Source organism: Gossypium hirsutum, chromosome A09, assembly GCF_007990345.1.
Source record: "Gossypium hirsutum isolate 1008001.06 chromosome A09, Gossypium_hirsutum_v2.1, whole genome shotgun sequence".
NCBI classification, from domain to species: domain Eukaryota; kingdom Viridiplantae; phylum Streptophyta; class Magnoliopsida; order Malvales; family Malvaceae; genus Gossypium; species Gossypium hirsutum.
This window is the reverse complement of record NC_053432.1, coordinates 64,343,703-64,367,156: the sequence shown is the minus strand read 5'-3', so window position 1 is coordinate 64,367,156 and position 23,454 is coordinate 64,343,703. Positions and strand designations below refer to the sequence as shown.

At 31.3% G+C, this 23,454-nt stretch overlaps 1 protein-coding gene, 1 long non-coding RNA gene and 1 pseudogene across 2 annotated transcripts; 2 read left to right on the top strand and 1 right to left on the bottom strand.

Annotated features, from left to right (window-relative positions):
* The first annotated feature begins 1,928 nt into the window (after positions 1-1,928).
* Positions 1,929-6,249, top strand: LOC121206119 (uncharacterized). The gene is made up of 2 exons (XR_005901103.1): positions 1,929-3,290; positions 6,205-6,249. It is a non-coding gene; the product is annotated as an uncharacterized lncRNA (long non-coding RNA).
* A 6,437-nt stretch (positions 6,250-12,686) lies between these two features.
* LOC107890271 (non-specific lipid-transfer protein-like) lies at positions 12,687-13,446 on the top strand. Its single transcript, XM_016814748.2, has 2 exons — positions 12,687-13,103; positions 13,223-13,446. The coding sequence occupies exons 1-2, from the start codon at positions 12,751-12,753 to the stop codon at positions 13,230-13,232; spliced, it is 363 nt and encodes a 120-aa protein (XP_016670237.2). The 5' UTR covers positions 12,687-12,750; the 3' UTR covers positions 13,233-13,446.
* Positions 13,447-17,503: 4,057 nt separating this feature from the next.
* LOC107890031 (BTB/POZ domain-containing protein At3g44820-like) lies at positions 17,504-21,922 on the bottom strand (annotated as a pseudogene).
* Positions 21,923-23,454: the final 1,532 nt, after the last annotated feature.

Below are 23,454 nucleotides of genomic sequence, written 5' to 3'. Positions count from 1 at the left end.
AATATCAAGCCTCGCCTTCGTTTTCAAGACTTTTTAGAAGACATGGATGAAATTTTGAAGGGACATTTGATTATTTTGAGCAAACGCGAATTTGCAATCCAGCACGTTAGGGCACGATTCTGCGAGTTGCCAAATATCAAATCTCGCCTTCGTTTTCAAGAAGTTTTAAGTAATTGTGAAACTAGCTTAAAAAGCATTAATTCGATTTGAAATAAGACGAAATTAATCATAAAATTTGGATTTTATAAAACCACATTTCAAAAATCAAGTGGAAAACGATGATATGGGATGATGGACACACATGAGATACAATCAACTAACAAACTAATAATTAAATATAGCTAACCTAAAAAATGCAACCCGATTACAATAATGCATGGAGAATAATTGATATAATAATACAATGACGAAAATGATAACAATCACACAAGAAAAGCAATACATACAATAATATGCCACGATAATGTACATAGCATGACATAGAATAACCAATGCAAGATATAAAAACAACATAGCAATTAGAAGCCAATGTGCTATAAAACGGTTTTAAAATAATAACGAATAAATGGACCCATATATATAGATTGACAAATTTGCATGAAAACTAGGGATAGCTATATGATTTTTGGAATAGATATTATAGAATAAAAATTTGAATCAAATTGCGTGTAAAATGTTCTAGACACAAATGCATTTAAAAAAATTGACAATGTACATAATAATTTCAATAATGTATATAATATGAAAGAATAATAAAGATATATGACAAGATATAATGCACTAAATAGATTTACAAAACATATATATATATATAAATAACTTTTAAAAATAATTATTTGTAAAGACATAGAAATACCTACAAGCTTAAATTAATTTTATAACAAATTGTATAATGGACTTAAGAACATGCTTATATATATATAAAGAAGACTATATGCATGAAACACATGGATTTAATAATATATATAGATCAAATGTAGGTATCAATAAATATACATATATAAATAATGATTACTTAGAAGATATATTACATAGGACTATATAATGAAATGTAAGAAAAAATTTGAGAAATCATATGTATAAAATAATATAAGGTTAATAATATATATACGAAATAAGTTAACTTTAATATATATAAAATATATGCTCATATGTACAAAGTATGCTTTCTTTTTTAAGGAGTATCTAGTTAAAAATGACCATATACATATAAAAAAGAAAAAAATAATTTAAATGAATGAGGATCGAATATGAGGATAAAATATAAATATGTATATAAAAATGTATGAAAATTTTTTAAATGAATGATAAAACGATTTTAAGGATACATCAAGTTTTAAAATGGGAAAATATGTAACAACACAAAACAAGTAGTGTGTATCTAAAATAAATAATATATGAAAACCTTAGATTAATAATAAAATAATTTAAAAGCGAAGGATACGACAAATTTTAAATTAATATGGAAAAATGGCTAGAACTTAAATATGTACATAAAAACATTTAAGTGTCATAAATCAAGAAGTATTTTAAATAATCTATGTATCAACGTATATATAAATATTTTGACGACAATTTTATAATAGAGTATTTAAACAATATAATGTAAAAAGAATTTTAAACATTCCAAAATAACAGTTATTATAAAAAAAAATTGATTAGTATACTATTATATATATAGTATTTAAAGAAATAGAATACATAAGGTGAAAATATAAAGACAATCTCAAAATAATCATACAAATGTAGCCAAACAAAATTATTAACATGGATTAATGCATGAACATATTAAATATATTTTAAATTAACCAATTGTACAACTGTAAGACCAAATTAATACTGCAATAAAATAGGGAGGATAATTTGCAAATAAAGTAATCATAATATGGACCAATGCTCAAAGCGCATAAATGTATAAGGACTGAATTTGTAAATATCTCGTGCCTACAATGTTGCATGGAACCGCGGATCAAAGTGAAACAATGCACAAATTAGCAGGCCAAATTTTAAAACACAAGGTAGGCAAATTGGACGCAAATTGAAGATTGTGCGCAAGGGGAAGGACTTGTTGCATAAATAGACTATTTTAGGCGCAAAAGGCTCCCCCCACCCTTTTTACACGGTACCGTTTCAATACTTTTATAAAAGCAAACAATTCCTCCCAAAAAATAAAACAATCGGTCCTTTTGAAATTGAAACCCTAGCCTCTTTTTAATCCCTCATTTGGCCGACCAGAACTCACCCCCAATCGCCGCACCATCACTGTAATAGATGGCTAACAATGCGTTGGGCTTGATTTCGAAGAGGAAGATGCAACTCTAACAACCCGATTGATTCAGGTGAGTGTTTCTTTATCCCAATCCTTTTTATTCTATATTAAAATGAGAAATGAAAGAAAGAAAATAACCAAAGGACGAAGCAAATCCTGCTCCAATAAAAAAAGAACAAAAGAAGGATAATCACCTTCTGCCCAAAAACTCTTTTTTTTTTTATTTTTTTATTTTGATTCATTTCTCTTAATTTCTATACATGTATGCGTAAAAAAGGATCCCCTCTTTTTGTGTGTGTATCTTAGTAAAAAAGGATAAAAACTAGGCGAGAAAATAAAGAGAAAAAATAAGAATCAGAACAACGAAAAATGAACCACCTTCAAAAATATTTTTTTTATACTCGATTGCTTGGTGTCCGTTCGTCGTTTTTACAAAAGGAAAGGTTCTTGGCTTTATAGTCGAACCAAATAAAACGACAAAGAAAAATACAATTCCTTTTCTTTTTTGTCATTGCTCTGCTTGTTTTGTTTGCTATTGCTGTTGTGGTCGTCCTTTGCTTGTCTTCATTTGCAGGTACGGAGGCAACGTGGTGAAGGTAGCTGGCGCGTACGGAGGCTGCTGGTGGTGTCGACGTGGAGGCACGAGCCATGGTAGTGCTGGAGGCTGCTGCGGCGCTGAGCAAATGGGGCTAGGGTTAGGGCCACTATATTTGGGCCGTGTAATTGGATTTTGGAACTGGACCCGGAGTATTGATTGGTTTTTATTTTTATGGGTTTTAGATTTATTTTGGTATTTTGGCTTTGACATGGACCTAGGCAAATTGGCCCGTTTACACCAAGAATACACGATGTGAAGCCAAAACTACGTCGTGACAAGCAAGAGAATGGAGCAAATCAATTTAAGATTGGGGGCCATGTATTGTTAGATGAAAGGGACCCCCGAATGGCCACTTCAGAGCTTATTACAACTGGAGCGACTTCTTTTACGGTACTGAATGTTTTCCCATCCGGTACAGTCGAGGTAAATCATTATAAATTTGGCACTTTTAAAGTAAATATTACTCGACTTAGACCTTATGTTGATAATAGAACTGACAGTGAGAAAGAGGAGTCTCGACTCCATGAACCACCGTGAACTTGTGAATACGAGGTAAGTTGAGCTTAGACTTTAAATAAGCACTTCTCGGGAGGCAACCCGAGTGCTAACCTTACTAATTTACTAATTTTATCTCATTAATTAACTAAAAAATGTGTTTTGAAAACCCACACGGCTTGGACACATGGGCGTGTCCCTGGCCGTGTGGCTCCCTTGACTTAGTTTTTTAAATTTGAATGAAATCGACAGAGAGTTACACGGCCTGGTGACACGACCGTTAACCTACATGGCCTGGACACACAGGCGTGTCTTTGGCTGTGTGAACCTTGGGACTTAATTTTTCCAAAAAATCGACAGAGACACGGCCTAACAAAGCTCGGCCGCATGAAACCTAGAGCTAATTTTTTTCAAAGTCAGAGGGTTACACGGGCAAGACACATGACCGTGTGAGAGACACGGTCGAGCCGCACGGGCGTGTGGGATCTCACATGGGTGTGGGAGAAGCAAATGAAAACACACATGGTTTGGCACATAACCGTGTGACCCACACGGCCAGGACACACGGGTGTGTCTATAGCCATGTGAAAACTGGGTTAATCACCCTATTTTTATTTTATTTTATTTATTTTTTATTTTACTAATTTATTTTATTTATTATTCTTATACTTATATTTTAAATTAATTTTAATTTTTTTTGCTATTTCTAGTTTTTTATTACTATTATTATTACAATTGGTATCATTGAGTTTATTATTATTATTTTTGTTTTATTTTTTTATCTTTCTTTTTAATTTTGTTTTAGTTGCTTTATTTTTTTATTATTTTCTTCAACTTATTTTCATTATTATCTTTTAAAATATTTATGGTTATTTCTAATCGAGTTATAACCCCTTAATATTCTTTATTATTTGTGTTTATTTTCTTGTTAGTTTGCTTGGAATCATGAGTTACATTTAGATTTGACAGCAATTTCACTTTTCACTATTATGAAGATTTCATCCAATATTCAGGGCAATTTTAGTTCTCCCTCCCTTATGATATTCTGTTTATACTATGATTATATATGTTTGTACATTGAGGACAATGTACATCTTAACTGTGGGGAGGTTACCTAGAGAATTATTAAAAAATCCTTGAATTATGTCTTGTGTTTAATTAATTTTCTCACATTACTATTAGAATAAATTCTTATTGATTTATGATTACCATTGGTGTGTTTTAGATTAAATTCATAGGTAATTGTGCATTGATTGTTTAAACTTTAAGACACTAGAGAATCAAGCATGATAAGTCTATTTTTAGAATTAAAAATTTTAGGTTGTTTCCCTAAATTGAAGTATTATCTTGAAGTTTGAGATTTGCAAGATTAACATCAAAAACCATAATTTTTGTGAGATTTTAAGCCTTTAGAGCATACAATTTTCTTGCTCACTCTATTATTGGTTATGAGTGTGTTAATACTGATTGGTTATTCCTAGAACTTGCTTCGATTATACATGTCGAGACCACACCTTTGATTTAATATACTGAGATCATAAAGACACATAGGTTTTAACCCACTTATCCCATAAGCCTACCTTCATAATTAACCCTTAGTGAATCCCCTTTAAGCCTAACAAATAGTTTCTTGATTTACCCATTAATATTAACCCATAACTCATTTTTGATTCATTGAGAATTGTTTCCCGTTTTATTGACTCTCTTTTTGTCGAGATTTGATTTGGTTAGTTGCTTAACTACGTTCTTTTGTTTTAGTTGTTAAATTTTCTCTTATTATCTGTTGTTCTCAAAAAAATGAAAAAAAAAGTGAAAAAAAATGCATTTATGTTGATTATTACTAGTTCTATATTTTTGAGCTTAAGTAGTTAATTTTATATTCTAAGAAGAAGCTCGTGTTATTCTTTAATAATTTGGATTGATGTAATTTTTCAGTATTAGTTTATTTTTCTAGTTAGGTAATTTATCAATTCGATCTCGATTCTAACCTTCTTTTTTAGCCTTTATCTACACCTTTAACCCAAGCCCTGTTACAACCCTTTAAAGACCTTTTAATTTGTGTATCATATCATTTTGTAGTGGTGGATATTTGATTTTCATGCAAGCCTATGGTAATGACTTTTCATAATTGATTTTTGAGTGCTTAATTTTTGAACCTTAAACACTTTAAGTAATTTGAGTGAATCTTTAGTAAGGATGTAAAATCTTGTTGTTTTGAATTAAAGGTAATTACTTAGATAAGGGGAGATACTTATGTTTTCATGTCTTAAAAAAAATAAATGACTTGGATGTTTGGATCTTTAGAGCTCTTTTAGTTAAATTATCAATGTGTGATTATTTGTGAATTATGAAAAAACATTATTGATAGAATTACAAGTTGAGAAATGTAATGACCCGAATTTTTACAGTTATCGGAAAAGTGTATTTTCAGGCCTCTATTTCTGAAAAATAGATTCGTAGTGATTCTAAATTAGCTCCGAATTGATTTTACTGTTCATATTGGACCGCGAGGGCCCATTAAAGGGGACGACATTTTAAAATTATGATGAGTGTGAACATTTATTTAAAATTAATGTCTATATCATATTGTACTGACTGGTAATGTCTCGTAATCCTGTTCTGGCAACAATATAGGTTTAGGGGACGTTACAAGAAAGGTTAATTTAATTGTGAGTTGAGAATTTTGCTTGAGGGCAAGCAAATGCTTAAGTGTGGGATATTTGATAAGCCATAAAAGTAACATGTTTTTAATCTCATTCTTGATTACATTTTTGGATGATTTATTATATGAATTAGTTAATTTGATGCTCCTAATCTTTTAAATTCATGTTTTTATACTTAGGTGAGCATAGGGGAGCGAAAGGAGAAAAAATGAGTCAAAATTCGGCAAAAAGAGCTGTTTCCAAGATCCATACGGCCTAGGCATTTCCACACGGGCTAGCCACATGCCCTTGTGCTAGTCCGTGTCAATTTCGCACCCTACTTCCCTGTTACACGGAAAAACTCAATTTTTAAGGTTTCTGAGCATTTTAAAGCCCATAAATACACACTAGAAAAGGACCTAAATGGGACACGCAAAGTAGAATGCAGAAAAGACTCGAAGAACACCGACAGGCTCAACTCAAAAGTAGGATCTCTTTCAAGACTGAAGATCTCTATTCAATTTCTTAGAAGTTTTTGGGTTTTTTTTATGTTTTGTTGTTTTCCTATTTTTGAGATGTTTTCTCTTCTAAGTATGAACTAAATTTCCTAAATACCTAGGAAAGATGAAACCTATGACAAATCTTATTATTTGATTTTTCTGAATTTTTCTTGATCTCAATTATGTTTACTTATCTTCATGTTTAATGTTTTCAGGATATTAATTCATGATTGATGTGCCTATTCGGTGGAGCAAAAGTCTCTGTTTAAGAGTAGATCTGGCATAATTAAGTGGAGTTGCATGCAATCCTAGAAATAGGACGACATAAATATACCAGATTAGAGTCAAATCTAATAGGGGAATCTATAGATTGAATTAATGCGACGATAAGGGTTTTAATTAGAAAGAGATTTTTAATTAATCAACTTAGAGCCAGTTATTTTTACTCTCAAAAGAGGTATTGATATAATTTAGAGATTTCTATGTATCAAGTCAAATGAATAAATCGTTTAATTCAGATTTAGAATAATAAATGAAGCCTAGGTGGATTCTTTCTTGGGTATTGTCTTTCTTATAAGTTTTCTTCGATTATTTTCTCAATTCGCTTTCTGTCGCTTAGTAATTAGTTTAGTTAAAATTAGATTTTAAAACAAATCCTTCAATTTATAGGCTAGATAATAAAAACAGATAGTAATTACTAGTACTTTTAGTCCTTGTGGATATGATATTCCCGACTCACCGTAGCTATACTACCATTCAAAAGGTGAGCTTGCCTTTGTCGTATTTTAGTTAGTTCGTGACGTCATCATACTTATTTTACACAATTTCTCTAAAGTTTTGTATTTTATGCAATTTAGTCCCTAAAATTGAAACTATTACAACTTTCACATTTAAACTCAAATTTTCAATCCTTTTATAACCCTCTATAGAATAAAATTTTAGAATTTCACCTTTCAAGTTTGACATATTTACAAACTAGTCTTTATATTCAAAGTAACAAAATTTATTTTACAAATAAATCTTTAAACATATCTAAGCTTACAGTCAAGCTATTAAGCATCCTAAGCTTCCAATTTCATCAATGACAACTTTTAAAATCTTTATCAGTTCTGAAAACGGAAATACAGTTTAGCTGGACCTAGTTGCAATGATCTCAAAAATATAAAAAATACTAAAAATGAGCTTAGAATGGACTTACATGTAAGGACACAAGTGCAAACGAATTTATAGCTTCAAAATGATGGTTTTATGCTTTTCTATTCAGTGGAAGACTAATTAAGGAAAGTGATATCCATCTTTTAATGTTTAATAAATATATATATTATTTTAATACAACTTCAACATATAAAATAAGTAAAAGTCAAGCCTTAATCCTCCATGCTATAATGTTATGGTCTAAATACCATATAAGTTTTCTCATTTTTACTATTTAAGCCATTTAACTAATAAAACTCAATAGTAAATAACTTTTACAGTTTTACTATTTAGTCATTGTACTTTAATTTACCCATCAAACATCAAAATTATTGGACCAATTTTTAATACAACACTCTAATAAACTCGTAAATATTAAATAAATAATATTTATGGGCCCACTCATCAAAATTGTGGTTTCGAAACCATTATTTTCGACACCACTGAAAAATAAGTTGTTACACCTAACTCTTTATGTTTCTATACATGCATGTGTGTGATCCATCATCATTATATATTCTCCTTCCCTAACTTCCCCTTACATATGTATCCAACAATGTGCATGCTAAAAGCATCAATTGCTTACAATACAAAACAAAAACCCAATCCGGAAACCGGTTCAGTCAACCAGCTTATGATTGACCTGTTATTCCAAATGAAAAGTTGTTTAAAAACAATAATGGAAAAGATTCAAATGAGAAGAATATTTAGGAGAAGAGAAATAAGGAGTTAAACTGTGAAATAAATGCACAATTTCTTACACGGGAGTTGATCTGAGCCAAAACCCAACAAATCCCAACCTGAAATTGAAACCCCTTACTATTGAGACAAACAACCTAAAATCCTTTGCAATAAATAGAAATGCCTATAAAAACCAATCAAAAAAACAAGTAGAGAAGCAATCAAAAAATAAGCAGAGAAGCAATAAAACCAAAATGCAATTCGAGAAAAACAAGCTTAGATTTCTAACCCTAAATTTCCCCAAAACAATCGAATCAACCAATCGACCATATTTTTTTTTTGAAAAATCATTTTTTCACAGCTCTTTACTAACGAAATACAAGCAAATAAGTAAAGAGATGAAATTCTTACAATGGAAGTGAGATTGAGGGGAATAACCTTACTTATCTTAACTTTGGGGAAGCTTTTATAATGTCAAGATCTCTGTCGATGATCGTTGTAGGATGAGAATAACCGAATGGGAATGAGGAGACAGGGCTGGGGTTGTGGTGGCTTGTGGTGTTTGGTGAAGGAGAGTGGTAAAGGGTAATAATGGGAGGTTATGTTTTTTTCTTTATTTGGCGGAGGCTGTAATGTCCTATTCTTTAGGTTTGGTGAAGAATGACCATTACGGAAGAAGGTGGAATAAAAGATGAATGATGATTTCTTCAAATAAAGGGTTCGATGAACCAAACTATTGAATCATTGTTTACCACCAAATCAGCCTGGAATGGTTTGGTTATTCATGCCAACCAAACGTGCTGTAAATGTTTAACTTATCTTGCTCTAACATGTAAAATCTTCTATTATGGGTGGAATAATGTAATTGACCTCTTCTCAATAGATTACTAAAATCTTAAAAGAAAGAAACATTAATAGACAAATTCGAGTTATAATTAGTTAAAACATAATCACTTCTCTCTTTTGCATATACAACATATTTGTTTCTTTTCATTCTTTTCACTTATTCTTTTCTCACCTTTATTTTTGTGTGTGTTATTTATTCACCAAGTTTAAGCCTTAAATTTGACTTTTATCCATCTCAACCTGTTTACATTCAATCTTTTTACACGAGATAATCTCACCACCCAAATCATCAAAATACAACTCTTTAGGAGGATAAAGTGTTCCAAACTCATCTAAACTACACTTTAGTGAACAACCTTGACAATATAATTTTTTTCTCTTACGCTTTGTTCACTAACATTCTTCTTCATAAAGTGACCCATCTCTATCTTCTAAATCATCATTAGATTATGATTCTAAAATAGTCATGTGATTACACTTACTTTCATTAATCAATTGCTCATACTTGTCTATCGGTATTGCAAATTTATCTTTGTTCAACGTAGATTTCTTTTCCTTCACTAAATGTTGTCAACTTTCTATGTACTCTTCACTTTTTCCTTGCATTATGTTCTATGGCCAATTCTCCAATGCTACCTTTAGAAATATTTGGAACAATAAAGAAGATTTCTATATCGTGAATAATTCTTGTTGATGAGACTACAACAAACAAAACAAGTAAAGAAGTCGTTGGTGTGAACGGAAGACATTGTTAACCACAAGTATGAGAATGTGCCAACACGAAACTCTTCTTTGCAACTTAATGACATGATTAAAATTTCAAATTTTGATTAGTCATAATAATTCTTTACCATTAGCACTCATGTTTACACTCAAATGGATTAATTCCCACCTAGAGGTGAATTTAAGGGGGATAGGCAAGGGCTTTGGTCCTTTCCAAAATGAAAAAATAATAATTTAGCCCCATATAAATGATTAAATTATAAATTAACATATGGTAAAATTGAACTTTAATCCAAAAAAGATGAAATAATAAAATTAAAACATGACAAAATTATATTTTAATCTCTTAAAAAAATTATAGTCAAATTTCGCCCCATTAAAAAAATTTTAAGATTTGCCCATGATTACATCTTGCAAAAAAACTAATAATAAAAAAAAAAACAAATTAAAAAGAGTAAGTTGCAAAATCTTCTAAAAAATAATGGATCTTACTTGATTTAAGAAGTCAATTAAATAGACGAATCAATTTGTAATGTTTGATCTCAAGAATGAAGAAAGTGTTATACAAGTTCAAGTAGGACTCTAGGTGTTTAGCTTAATACTTTTATCATTTAAAAATTTTTATATTTAATTACTAGAGATATATTTTAAATAGAACTCCTTAATTATGGTAGACTAATTTATTTAAGAGTTTTATTTCTTTTAGGATTTCTTAGGATTTTAGCCTACAAATATTTGGTTTCTTTCCATTCTTTTCACTCATTCTTTTCTCCCTTTTTTGCATATACAACATAATTACTCATTTTTTCATTTTTTTTGTGATTTGATCAAATTATCGATTATTGTTGTTGCTAACCATAAGTTGATTAGAGGTGGTGTAGGAGAAACCATCACCTTTTTTAACATAGAAAACATGTTTCCTTATCGATTTGTTAAACTTGAAAATTCGATGATTTCTCGAATATTAAATTTTTACATCATTTGACATCATAACTCTAATTTAGTTTTGTTAATTTTAAAATTTACATCCAAGAAAATAACACATGATAGCATTATATTGTGATCAAACAATATTCAAGATTTGAAGACAAATCTTTTTCTAATAGGAGATAATGATACGAGTTGAAGTAGGACGCTAGATGCTTAGTTTAGTTTAGAATTTTTTTTTATTTAAAAGAGTTTGTATTTAATTATTCGAGATATATTTTAAATAAAGCTGTTTAATTATAGTAAGTTAATTTATTTAAGAGATTTTTTAGTAAGTTTATGTAAGAGATTCTTTTAAGAGATTTAAAAAAAGAAAAAGAAATGAAAGCAAGATGAATAAAAATAGAAAATTTCATTGTCAATGATAGTTAATTAATCATTTTGCTTTATATATTTAAATTTTCAATTTTAACTTTATATAACTTTAGAAATATGATTTGAAATTTAATTATTTTTAGAATATTATATGTTTTAATTATATAATAATAATTACTTAAATTAATTGAATGGAATGATTTTTTTATTCAATAATAAAAAGTAAATTTTTATATTCACGTGCAATATTCATGATGAGAAAAATAGTTAAATAAAAAAATTAAAATTGTTTATAAATATCTTCAACTTTATACTACTTAATTGAAAAATATATATTTATATTGAAAACTAATTATAAGTTAATACAATATTGAAAATACATCAAACTAATTAATAAGTTTTCATTATAAAATATTGTAATATTCATATTTAAATGATTTACATGCAAATGTAAATAAAAAAATTACAATAGAGAAAGATTATATTTTAATTTTAGATTTTAGATTAATATAATATGGTAAAAAAACTATTTATATTTTTATCAAATGAATTTATGTATTACTGTATAATTTTATAATATCTTATACGTAGCATGTGACATTGAAATTAATATACCTATATTTATGTATAAATCTAATAATTTTGACAGGTGGATGAAATTAAAATTGAAACAAAACGATTGCAAACACATGAAATTCGCACTTTTTATAAAATATTTTACATTTTATTTTATCAAGTTATCAATAATAATAAAGGAAATTTTGAGTCCATTATATAGAAGTAATTAAGGTTTATACTTTATGGGTGAGAAACAATTTTTTAATAATAATATTCATTAAAAATAATTATATTTCAAAAATGAATTAAAATTAAAATAATAATTAATTTAAGTAAATGATAAACTTCCATGATAGTTTTTTACATTCTAAATAAAAAGGAAAAAAAATTAAATGTGGTTTTGGTTGAAATATTAAAGTTGAAATAATAAAGGATATAATGTTTTAAATTCAAATCCTATAATTATCATTATATGTATATATATTTCTAGATTTATCAAAATGTTAAAAGACATAAATGATCTCAAAATAATGTGTCGGTTTATAAAATAAATAGATTTATGGTAATTTTCGACTTAATCGATGTGTAAAAGCTATTAAAATTATGGTAATATTATATACTAAAATTCAAACTAATTGAGAATTATAATGTGGATGAAAATAAAACTGATAGTGGTGGATGGAACCTAATTTCCAAGCATTAAAGATACTAGACCTTAAAGCCGAAACATGAGAAGGAAAGGAAAAAAGCTTTGTATTGAATTGAGCCACATTTTGCAATTCCTAACGTGTTGTATTGGTATGCAATTAATTTCTTAATTCTTGTCATATCTCAATTCACTGAACTTTTGGCAATAAAACCCCTCAACCCCTAAGCACACAACAATCAATTTTCCTTACAAGTTATATAAAATTGTTTGATTTCTTCTAATTAGTGAATCATATGGCTAGCACTATGGCCCTCAAGCTTGCATGTGGTGTGGTCTTGTGCTTGGTTGTGGGTGCACCCCTGGCTGAAGGGGCCATAAGTTGTGGCCAAGTCATATCAGCCTTGGCACCCTGCATTCCTTACGTGAGAAACAACGGTGCTGGTGGCGTGCCTGCACCTTGCTGCAATGGGATCAGATCTCTCAACGCGGCTGCCCAATCAACTCCAGAGCGCCAATCAGCTTGCAGCTGCGTCAAAGCATTAGCTGCCAGCATTTCTGGCATCAACTATGACCTTACGAACAAACTCCCAGGCATGTGTGGGGTGCACAGCCCTTTCAAGATCAGCCCCAGCACTAACTGCAAAAGGTTCTTCGTACATTTTAACCACTCAAATTTAAAATTAAAGCTCACAGAATTAAGGCAAAGAACAATTAATGACTCAAACTTAACTGATGAATGCATTTGCTTTTGTTGTCGCATTGCAGTGTCAAGTGAAGTAGGCCATAGAAGCTCGTCAGCAAATGGGAAAGGAAATAATGATATATAGCTACATAATAAAAATGGATGTAGAAAGATCCATGGGATAGCAGCGCTCTTTATCTTTGTCGTAGTTGTCCCTAGAAATATAATAAAACCTCAAGCTATTGCATGAGTTTTAAGTTTATTGAATGACAACGTATAACGAAGAAATAAAATATTTCCTATTTAATCTTTTCTTTTATTTTAAAAATTTTAGTTGCACTATTTTTAAATTTTTAAAATAAAAATTTAATTGTTAACACTATTAAAATTATTCTATTAAACTTAGATTCATTTTTTTCTTGACTAACAAATGAGTGTCTTTCATTTTAAGTGTCACCCCAATAAATTTAATAGATTTTTTTAATAGTATTTAAAATACATAAATTTTGAAATCTAAAAATTAAAAATTAAAGAAAAAAACTAAATTTGCTCCGTTAAAAGGCCATAAATAATCTTCAAAATACTTATTTCATTTAATTTTTTTTCCCTAATAATGAATTCAAAAGAGGCTAAACATTATGTTGAATTTCATATATTTAAACATAGTATAATACCTTATTCGGTCTTCTAACTTTATAGAAAAAAATATTTTAGCTCTCCATTTATTTATTTTTACCTCTTTTAGCCTTTAAAATGTGATATCTATGTAACAATCCATGTGTATCCCACATTAACAATTAATTATTTTTTTAAAAATTTTAAAATATATATTTTTATATATTTATACTTTTTTTAAATTTTAAAAATTAAATTAATTGCTTACGTGGCAATCCATATGTATGTCATGTCAGAAAAGTTAAAAAACATTAACTTTTCCATCCATTTTTGGAGTGATTTGACAAATAATACAAGTTTAAAGGCTAAAAGAGATGAAAAATTAAATGAAAAGCCAAATTAACTTTTTTTTTATAAAGTTGAAGGACTAAATAAATCATTATAACTTTAAATAGAAATCATGCAAAAACTCGGCAGACCGTGAGAATGTCTAAAACAATATTTTTAAGAACTTCATGCAAGTGTTCCGCCTCAATTTAGCAAGATTTGTTGAATTGTCAAACTCATAGCAAGCATTCAAAATCTGTCCAACACAACAAAATTACTTAGTTTAATCCTCTCAAACCTAAATAAATCTAGGATTGTCATGCTAGAATTTAATAAGAAATTAAGGAAGAATCATTCAAATAATAGGGTAAAAAATTTCAAGTCTAAAATTCTACCAACGCCAACAAAATCCATTAACCCATCACTATAATCACTCTTGGAACAATTAAACATGCTAAGCTTACTCTTTCTAAATAAGAATTGGTCATGCATTATCTACAAAGCAAAAATTAATAGCACACACATTCTAGCTTTTCAAGGCATGCCTTCTTGATAATGCATCAACTTTCGAATTCTCCTTGCCTTTGCTTATTTACTGTTGCTTATTTTTTTACCTATGGATGTTACAACCATAAAAATAAATTTGAAATAAAGTTTAACAAATCAGAATCTGCCATGTAAAATTATCAAAAATAAATAATAATAATAAAAAGTTAGATGTGGAAGCGTGTCTGAATTCATCGATTTCTTGAAATCTTTGAATCTTATAATTTTGATCTTCCAAATTAGCACACAAGTAATCTAGAGAAGATGACTTTCTCTTTTCTAATTCTTTTCTAAAGATGAGATATTAGAAAAAGTTATGTTATCTTTAGTTTAAGGACCATAACCCTAATATATAACTTTTGCACATTAACCCTAATTTTTAATTATCCCATCACCAATTAGAAATTAGTTACTAAAGTATTACAAATATTTGACTCATACTTTATTTAACAACTAAAGCCCAATAAACCTTAACCAAATTAGATCACTTTTAATTTGCGCAAATCTTTTAAGATAGCAAATAACAACATGTAATTACTATTATTATATATGTGATTTCCATATTTTCCAACAGTGGAAAACTTTAAATGTTCAACTTATCTCGCTCCAACATGTAAAATCTTCTATTATAGGTGGAATAATGTAATTAAACTCCTCTTGGTGGATCACTAAAATCTTAAAATAAATAAACACCAATAGACAAATTGGAGTTATAGTTAGTTAAAACGTAACCACTTTTCTATTTTGCATATACAACATATTTGTTTCTTTTCATTATTTTCGCTCATTCTTTTCTCAATTTTAATTTTGTGTATGCTACTATTCACTAGGCGTGGGTGTAACGCCCCAAAATTTCTTATGTCTGCTTCTGTAGAATTATAACACAATTGTGTATCTGCTTTAGTGGTTAAGTGTTCTGGGTGTATGTGTGAGGTCCCAAGTTCAAGCCTTATCTTAATGAATTTTTGTCTCTTTCTGAATAAAGCCTTAACCTTACTCAAAGGTTTTAAGTTTAATTGTTTGTAAGTATATAACATAATGGATTGCTAGTTTGGTGGTTAAAATGTGTGTTGGTGAGTGGGAGGTCTAGAGTTTGAATCTCTGCTTGAGCATAGGTGCTATTTTTGCACGGTGATGAACAACAATTTCGGCTGAGTGGGGATTCTGGAGTGGTTGTAGGTTAGTGAGATTAGGGGGGAGTGAATTCTGGGATTGTGGAGATAATTAATGAATTATTTTCTTTTTCGAATTACAATTGTTTTCCCCTCTTTCAATTTTAACGTCAGTTTCTATCCTTTTTTGTTTTGCCAAATTTTCCCTTTTTGCTTCCCTGTACCCGAAACGTAGAAATCGAGTTTTCGGGAAAAGTAGAAAAGGCCACTGTCGACGCCACACGGGCATGTGGTCACCCGTGTGGTAGGCCGTGTGCGACAATATGACCATGTGATCGACGAAGGCCAGGCCATGCGCAAGACACGACCATGTGATGGCCGGAGTATGGCCGTGTAGGCCACACCGGCTAAATCAAACTGGGTGTGTGGGCCCACGTGGACACGCCACACGGGCGTGTGATATCTGGGCCAAGTCGTGTGATCCGCACGGGCAAGGCCACGGGCGTGTGGGCCCATTTAGCTAAAGTGTTTCCGAGGATTGCACGGGTCACTCAAGTCGACTGTGAACCTACTATAGGGTCGGTAAACGCTACTTAGACCCTAAATCATGTAACTTAAATATATACTATATGTAATGAGCATGTTAAATGTATGCATGTTTACTGATCCGTATGTATGACTAATAACTGAATATTAGCATGTATTTCTGTATATTTGCATTGAGCATGTTAGTTGCATCTGCATTGGGGTGGGATGATTGATTATTGGAGGAAGTGTACTAAAAGGCTTTGATGCCTATTATCTGGCAGCTCAGCTGCAATATTACTGATGTGTGCCGCATTCGGTACGACTTGGTGTGTAGGGCTGGGTGGGTGTTTTAAACCCCACATGGTGTATAGGGATGGTCAGAGATGGTGTGTAGAGGCTGGTGGGTAGGATATCGAGTTCTGCTACTGTATACATACTGTATCTGAGATGGGCTAAGGCCCTAAGTTATATCTGAACTGTATCTAAATGGGCTAAGGCCTAAACTGTATCTGAATCTGTAATGGGCTTAGGCCCTAGACTGCATTCGACTTATATCTGTTGTTTGACTGTATGTATGTCTTCTATGGGGATTACACACTGAGTTTACGTAAACTCACCCTTCCTGTTTTATCTATACAGGTAATCCTCAGCCTTAGACTGATCGGTGCTGCGAAGGGCTCAACAGTGACCACATGATTATTGAACTGTTTCAATTTCAGTGACAGTATTTATTTTCTATTATTTTCGGGTATTTTTTTATGTAAATTGGGACTTTTGGACTATTTGCCTTTGTTTTGGATTTTAACTATTTCCATGAATTTTAGAACTGCACCTAAATCTTGGTTTTATTAAATACAACGTTTTTCCTAAACGCGAACGTTTTTCGTTAAATATCACAGTTTTAAATGCTTCCGTTACAGAATATGTTTTTTTCTCAAACAAAGCAAATTAATGAGAAAATAGTTATGCAATGGACGAAAGATAAATAAAAGCTAATAAACGGAAACGATTTTAACTTGATAACTTCGATTTCAAATTCCATTCCATGTGACATCGCCAGATTCGGCTTTTATCACTTTCAACCTCTTTACACTCAATCTTTTTATATGAGATAATCTCACCATCGATATCATCAAAAACAACTCTTTAGGAAGATAGAATGTTTCAAACTTATCTAAACTAAACTTTAGTGAACAACTCTATTAGTCTAAAATTTCTTCTTTTACGTTTTGTTCACTAACATTCTTCTTTACAAAGTGACTCGTCTCTATCTTCTAAATCATCATTAGAACATGATTCTAAAATAGTCATGTTATCACATTTACTTTTGTTAATCAATTGCTCATGTTTGTCTATCGCATGAATTTGTCTTTGTTCAACATAGATTTCTTTTCCCTCACTAAAATGTTGTCAAACTTTTGAGTACTCCTCGCTTTTTTTTGCACTATGTTCTATGTCCAGTTATCCAATATGACCTTTAGAAATATTTGGAATAGAATACATTGTTATTGATGTGAATAGAATACATTGTTGACCACAAGGAAACTCTTTGCAACCTAATGCCATGATTAAATCTGTAACTTTCTATTAGTCACAACAATTCCTTACTATTAGCATTTGTATTTACAATCAAGCTTTCCATTCAAATAGATTGGTGAATTTAAGGCAGGCAGGCAAGAGCCTTAGCCCATTCCAAAATGAAAAAAAAAATTCAACCCCTTTATAAATGATTAAATTATAAATTAACATATGATAAAATTACATTTTACTGCCTCAAATGGGAAAAATTCTATTGAATCTTGAAATAATAAAATTAACATATAATAAAATTATATTTTAATCTCTTAAGAATTTTAATTCAATTTCCCTCCCTAAAAAAATTTATAAGAGCCCCTGATTCACCTTGTAAGAAAACAAATAAAAAAATAATTTAAAGAAAGTAAGTTGCAAAATCTTCAAAGAAATAATGAATCTTAATTTATCTAAGAAATCAATCAAATAGACGATTCATTTTGTGATGTTTGATCACGCAAATGAAGAGAGTGTAATATGAGTTCAAGTCAGGTATTTAGCTTAGTACATTATTATTTTAAAAAGTTTATATTTAATTAGTAGAGATATATTGTAAATAAAACTACTTAATTATGGCAGGCTAGTTTATTTAAGAGTTTTATTTATTTAATTGCTATCCATATTATGCAAGCAACACCTAACACTTACCTCTAAAATATTATACTCACTTACCTTCGATAAATAAGAGTCAAGTCGAATCAAAAGAAATTGTTCGAATTAAATTTAAAAAATTTAAACATGTCAAATTAGAATTTATACAATCAGTACCGCATAGAGTATCCGAATTCGAGAAAGAAGGAATCAAAAGATCATCAAGGCTAGCCAATTCGAGTTACATTCCTATTCTCCCCTCCAAAGAATCCAAGCATGTCTGAGTGACACCTAATATTGATGCAACACGAAGAAGTCCAAGTAAAATACGGCAGAATGACTTGCCCTTCTTTTTTGGGAGAAGCTTTTCGATGTTTTCCAGTAAATCCCTTTGATGAACAGCAACAGAAGTCAAGCAAAAACTCGTGATTGTCCTAGCTTTGCCACTCGGTCTACTCTGCCCTCGGCCCAGGCCTGGTGATACTTTCCGGCATAGTATGTTACAGCTCTAGCTAGATATTCATATCTAATACCCCTTGCTTCCATTGTTTAGATAAGTCTTTCAAACAAACCTACACTGAAATAAGAGATGTCTTCGAACCACCAGTCAAATTATGCGCTTCGTATTTTTGCCCTAGTGTTTATTCCATTCCATAGAATGCTTCCACCGGGGCTTTGAAGGCTACCATACATCATAATGGGCCAACCAAACAAACTTGGATCCATACAAACCATCGTAGATACAACATTCAGACATTTTTGTAATATGTGGAGCTTTTCTGCCCTTGGCATGCACGATTCGCAACTTTGCAAAGCCAATACACAATATTTCCAGTTGTGAAGTACATTTTTGTGGAAGAAACTTTTCGCCTTCGAAAGTAAATTATCTTCCCATACTCATCTGTCATATCAAGGTAGTCCACTGCACAGTACACTGTTATTATATTTCTAACTATAAATTCCACATGAACTCCGTAGCAGAATTTTACTGCAAACAAGAAAGTGTCGGAGCCACCAGGGAATTCTTCAAGCTTTTTGGTAAAAGTCCTATCGTGGATACTTTTTATTTCTTCCAACATGCAAGCAGTCTTTCCATATTTCGACATGAGAGGAAACTGCGGTAAAATATGATTGTAATGACCCAAGTTCTTCCAGCCCAAACACAATAAATAAAATAAATAATAAACAAAAAGGGTCCATTAATAACATTCCATTTTACATATAAAAAAGGCCAAAACTACCCAATACCTAACATCCTAACCCAAGCCCAAAACCTAAACCCAAAACCTTAATTCCCCTAAACCTTCAACGCCGCTGCCCTCGCCACGTCAGCAGGCACAACGTCCAAGGATCTGACGCCTCCTCTGCCATGATTGCACCGAAATGGCAAACTGCACGACTCCCGTTGCCGTTGACTCGACTGACTATTGCCACCACCATGCAAGAACCTACAAAACAAAGACAGAGAACAACAATAGAGATGTTGTGCCTTGACTTATGGAACATTACTTTTTCATCTGGATCGACTCAAAATTAGAGAGCCTTTTCCATCAAATTTAATTTAGATAGCGATATTTTTAATATCATCAAATAACATCATGTAAAAGGGGGGTTGCATTTTAAATTTTCTTTGAATTCTCAATTCTCGACACTAAGACGTCAATTTTTGAATTACGATTATTTCAGCTAAAGGAGAGTAGACATGGTACCCACAGTAAAAGAATACACCACTTTACTCTATTGCCTGAAGGTCCAGGTCAATAAAGCCTACTCTGGAGCCACCAATGTCCCAATCTTCTTAAAGAGGTTAATGAACATAACTAGGATGAGCGAGGAATGAGTCGCGACCCAAATTAAAGAAAAAGGGATAGTAAATGCATCACTTAGAAGAGTTTACGGGGCTTAATCTTGGTACACCTAGACACAAGGAAAAAGATCGATGTCTTTGCCTTAAGTATTTATGGGTTAGTCATCTTCCCTAAGGCATTAGGATATATAAAGGATGTGGTTCAGATTTGTTTGACCGACTCAACAAAATGGTCACTCATGTCCCAACAATCTTGGTTGAAATTTTTAGGTCTTTGAATGCTTGTCGAAGAGAGGGTGAAGGAAGATTTATTGGTTGTGCACAACTCTTGCTAGTCTGGTTCTATAGCCACTTCTGGAAGATGGAAAAAGTCTCCTATCGAGTGTTCTTTGAATACTATTCTCCATTGAAGGAATTTCTGGCTACTCAAAGATAAAAAAACATCTTTGAAGAAAAACGGATGGTAATTTTCCAAAGTCTCCGAGATGAAGATGTTAAATGGCAAGCACCTTAGACGATTCCCAATAAAATTCTTTATCGATATGGAGACTTTGATTGGGTCCGTTTGTTTGGAATATGGGGAGCTGTTGGATATGCCTATTTATTAGTATTAAGGCAGTACAGATTGAGGCAGTTTATTCTAGCAACACAATGGTTGGCCCAATGTGAGTTCACATACAAGGGTGACAATTATAAAAAGAAGATCCGTGAAATCTCGAACGCATGGAACCAAACTCACAAGATGAACAAATTTACCGCAAATCATATGATAACCCCAGAATACGATTGGTGGTGGAATAAAACAATCAATGATGTCCAAAAATTTAATGCATTTAAAGAAATACAATGCTAATGAATGGTAAATATGTATGCAAAAAAAGGCATTGATTCTAGTTCAATTCCCTTAGAACAACTTTACTAGAAGACAAGTTTATTTACATAAAGCAGATACATTTCACATATATGGTCTTACCTTAACACTCAAAACCTTAACTTTCCTAAGAAACCAAGCTAATTCTTGGCCACGATCCGACTCCAATTCATATTTCAAGCTCAGAACATCAACTTGAATGGCTAATGCATGCAAGTGGTCAGCCACTTCTTGTACTTAGGCCAAAGCTTCGCTCATAACATGATCTCTAGTTTCTTTTTAACACGGCCGTTGGAGTTGCTCTTTCTAATATTCATTGTTTGTTTCCCTAGTTTCTTCGAGAAGCTCAATTTGGAGTTTACAATTTCACAATGAGGCCTCAAGTTCTTCTATCTTTTTTTTCAACTTCTCATTCTTAGCCCGACTTGCTTTCAACTTAGTCACAAAGTTGCAACTACGATGTTGATGCAAAGATTTTTCCAACTCCGCTACCTGGGCTTTCAGTCCAACTTTTTCAACTTGTCTTTCTAACAATTCTCTTTTTATAGCATCCCACTAGACTCGAGCATCTTGGAACTTTCTCCCACTAATAGACTCTATTCTTCTCTTCTTAGATTTCCTATCACCATTGTCCTGACGTTTTGCCCAACCCAGCAGTCCTTATTGATAAGCGAAGTTTTTTGTACTCCGTTTGTAAACTATTCAAGTCTTCTTTAGCCTTATTCTTTCCCTTTCTCATTTTTTTGGCTTCTAAATTTTGGATATCGATGTCTATCCCCAGCTGAATTTTCTCCTCTTCCAACTTTTCTATCATTTTTTCCCAGCTCTGAACCTTTCTTGGCATCCTATAGATTCGTTGTGGAAGTCTATTTGGAAGTTTTAGGGGCCCAAAGAGTGAGGTCTTTCCTTTGGCTCATCCTTAAACAGATACTTCTAACTAATGTGGAGCGTGTAAGGCGAGGTATTGGACAGGACGACTCTTGTCTGTTATGTCGACATAATTTTGAATGTGTTCTATATGTGCTTGGAGATTCTTCTGTTGCAAAAGATGTCTGGTTACAAGTAGTTCCACACAGTTAGCAAAACAAGTTCTTTTCATGTACGAGTTAACTGATTGGATAAGTTTTAATTTATACTCTAGCGTGTGAGTGTCTAATGTTGTGGCTAGTTGGTCGAGTCTCTTTTGATTACTTGTGTGGCAATTATGGAAGAACATGAACTATTTCATTTTTCAAGGATCATCTTAAAGCTCTTTTGAGATCATAAAAGTTTCTATTAGTTAGGCTAAGCAATACCTTTTGGCTCACAATAAAGAATCAGATAGGCTTCATCTTCTGTTCTAGATAATCCATTGTCAGATAACTGGTTTGTCTTAAATCCTGATGGCTCCGTTAAGTCTGATGCAGGGATTGTTTCTGTCGATGGGTTCTACGTCATCAGAGAAGGGCTTGGATCCTCGATTATAATCGTTGTCTGGGAGCTGTTCAGTATTTGATGTTAAACTTTGGGGTATTTTGGATAGGGTAATTCTTTTACATAGACGAGGGTGTGATAGGATATTGATCCAATCTGATAGTCTAAAGGTGATTAAAGCAATTCAGGAAAGGGTTTCAGCTATTTCGAATTCCGCTTTGATCAGGCAGATCATTCAGGCCTTATAGCATATAAAATAGTGGCATATAAGACATATCATGAGGGAGTGAAATCTAGTTGCAAACCGTTTAGCTAAGATGGTATCTGACTGGAAGGTTAATGTGCGGGTGTTTGCTAAAGCTCTTACGAAACTTTTAACAGTTTTACAATCTAACAAAGCTAGTGGCTTCTATGATCTTAATAATTTGATTTAGTTTTTCTTTGTTTTTATCACCAAAAAAAAAAAGGTTATGTGTATAAATATTTTATTATTATAAAAATGGATGTTTTATGTATTATACAATTCTACTATTGGTTAGAAGTAATTTTATATTATTTATAGGTTTAATTTATTATTTGGCTTTTGAAGAATATTTATTTTTTCATTTGGGTACTTCAATTTTTTTCTTTCAATTTGGTACTCAAAGTATCAATCACTTTTCAGTTTGGTACCTAAAATCTCTTCGTTATATTTTTGAATCTATTTTTTTCACAGATGTTAAAAAAAATTGATAGCCAATCACAGAGTGCAATATGGCAACTATATGTAAAAAAAATATTTTCTTTTATTGAATGTATATACACATTAAAAAAAATGGAAATAGAAATAAATATATAAAATCTAAATATATATATAAATTATTAAAAATATATAAAAATAAAATTTACAAAACAATACAATAATTGAAATGGAATTGGTTGAAATTAATAATA

Bases quoted from the DNA above. Each gene is read 5' to 3' on its own strand.
- LOC107890271 (XM_016814748.2), top strand. From the start codon at position 12,751: ATGGCTAGCACTATGGCCCTCAAGCTTGCATGTGGTGTGGTCTTGTGC.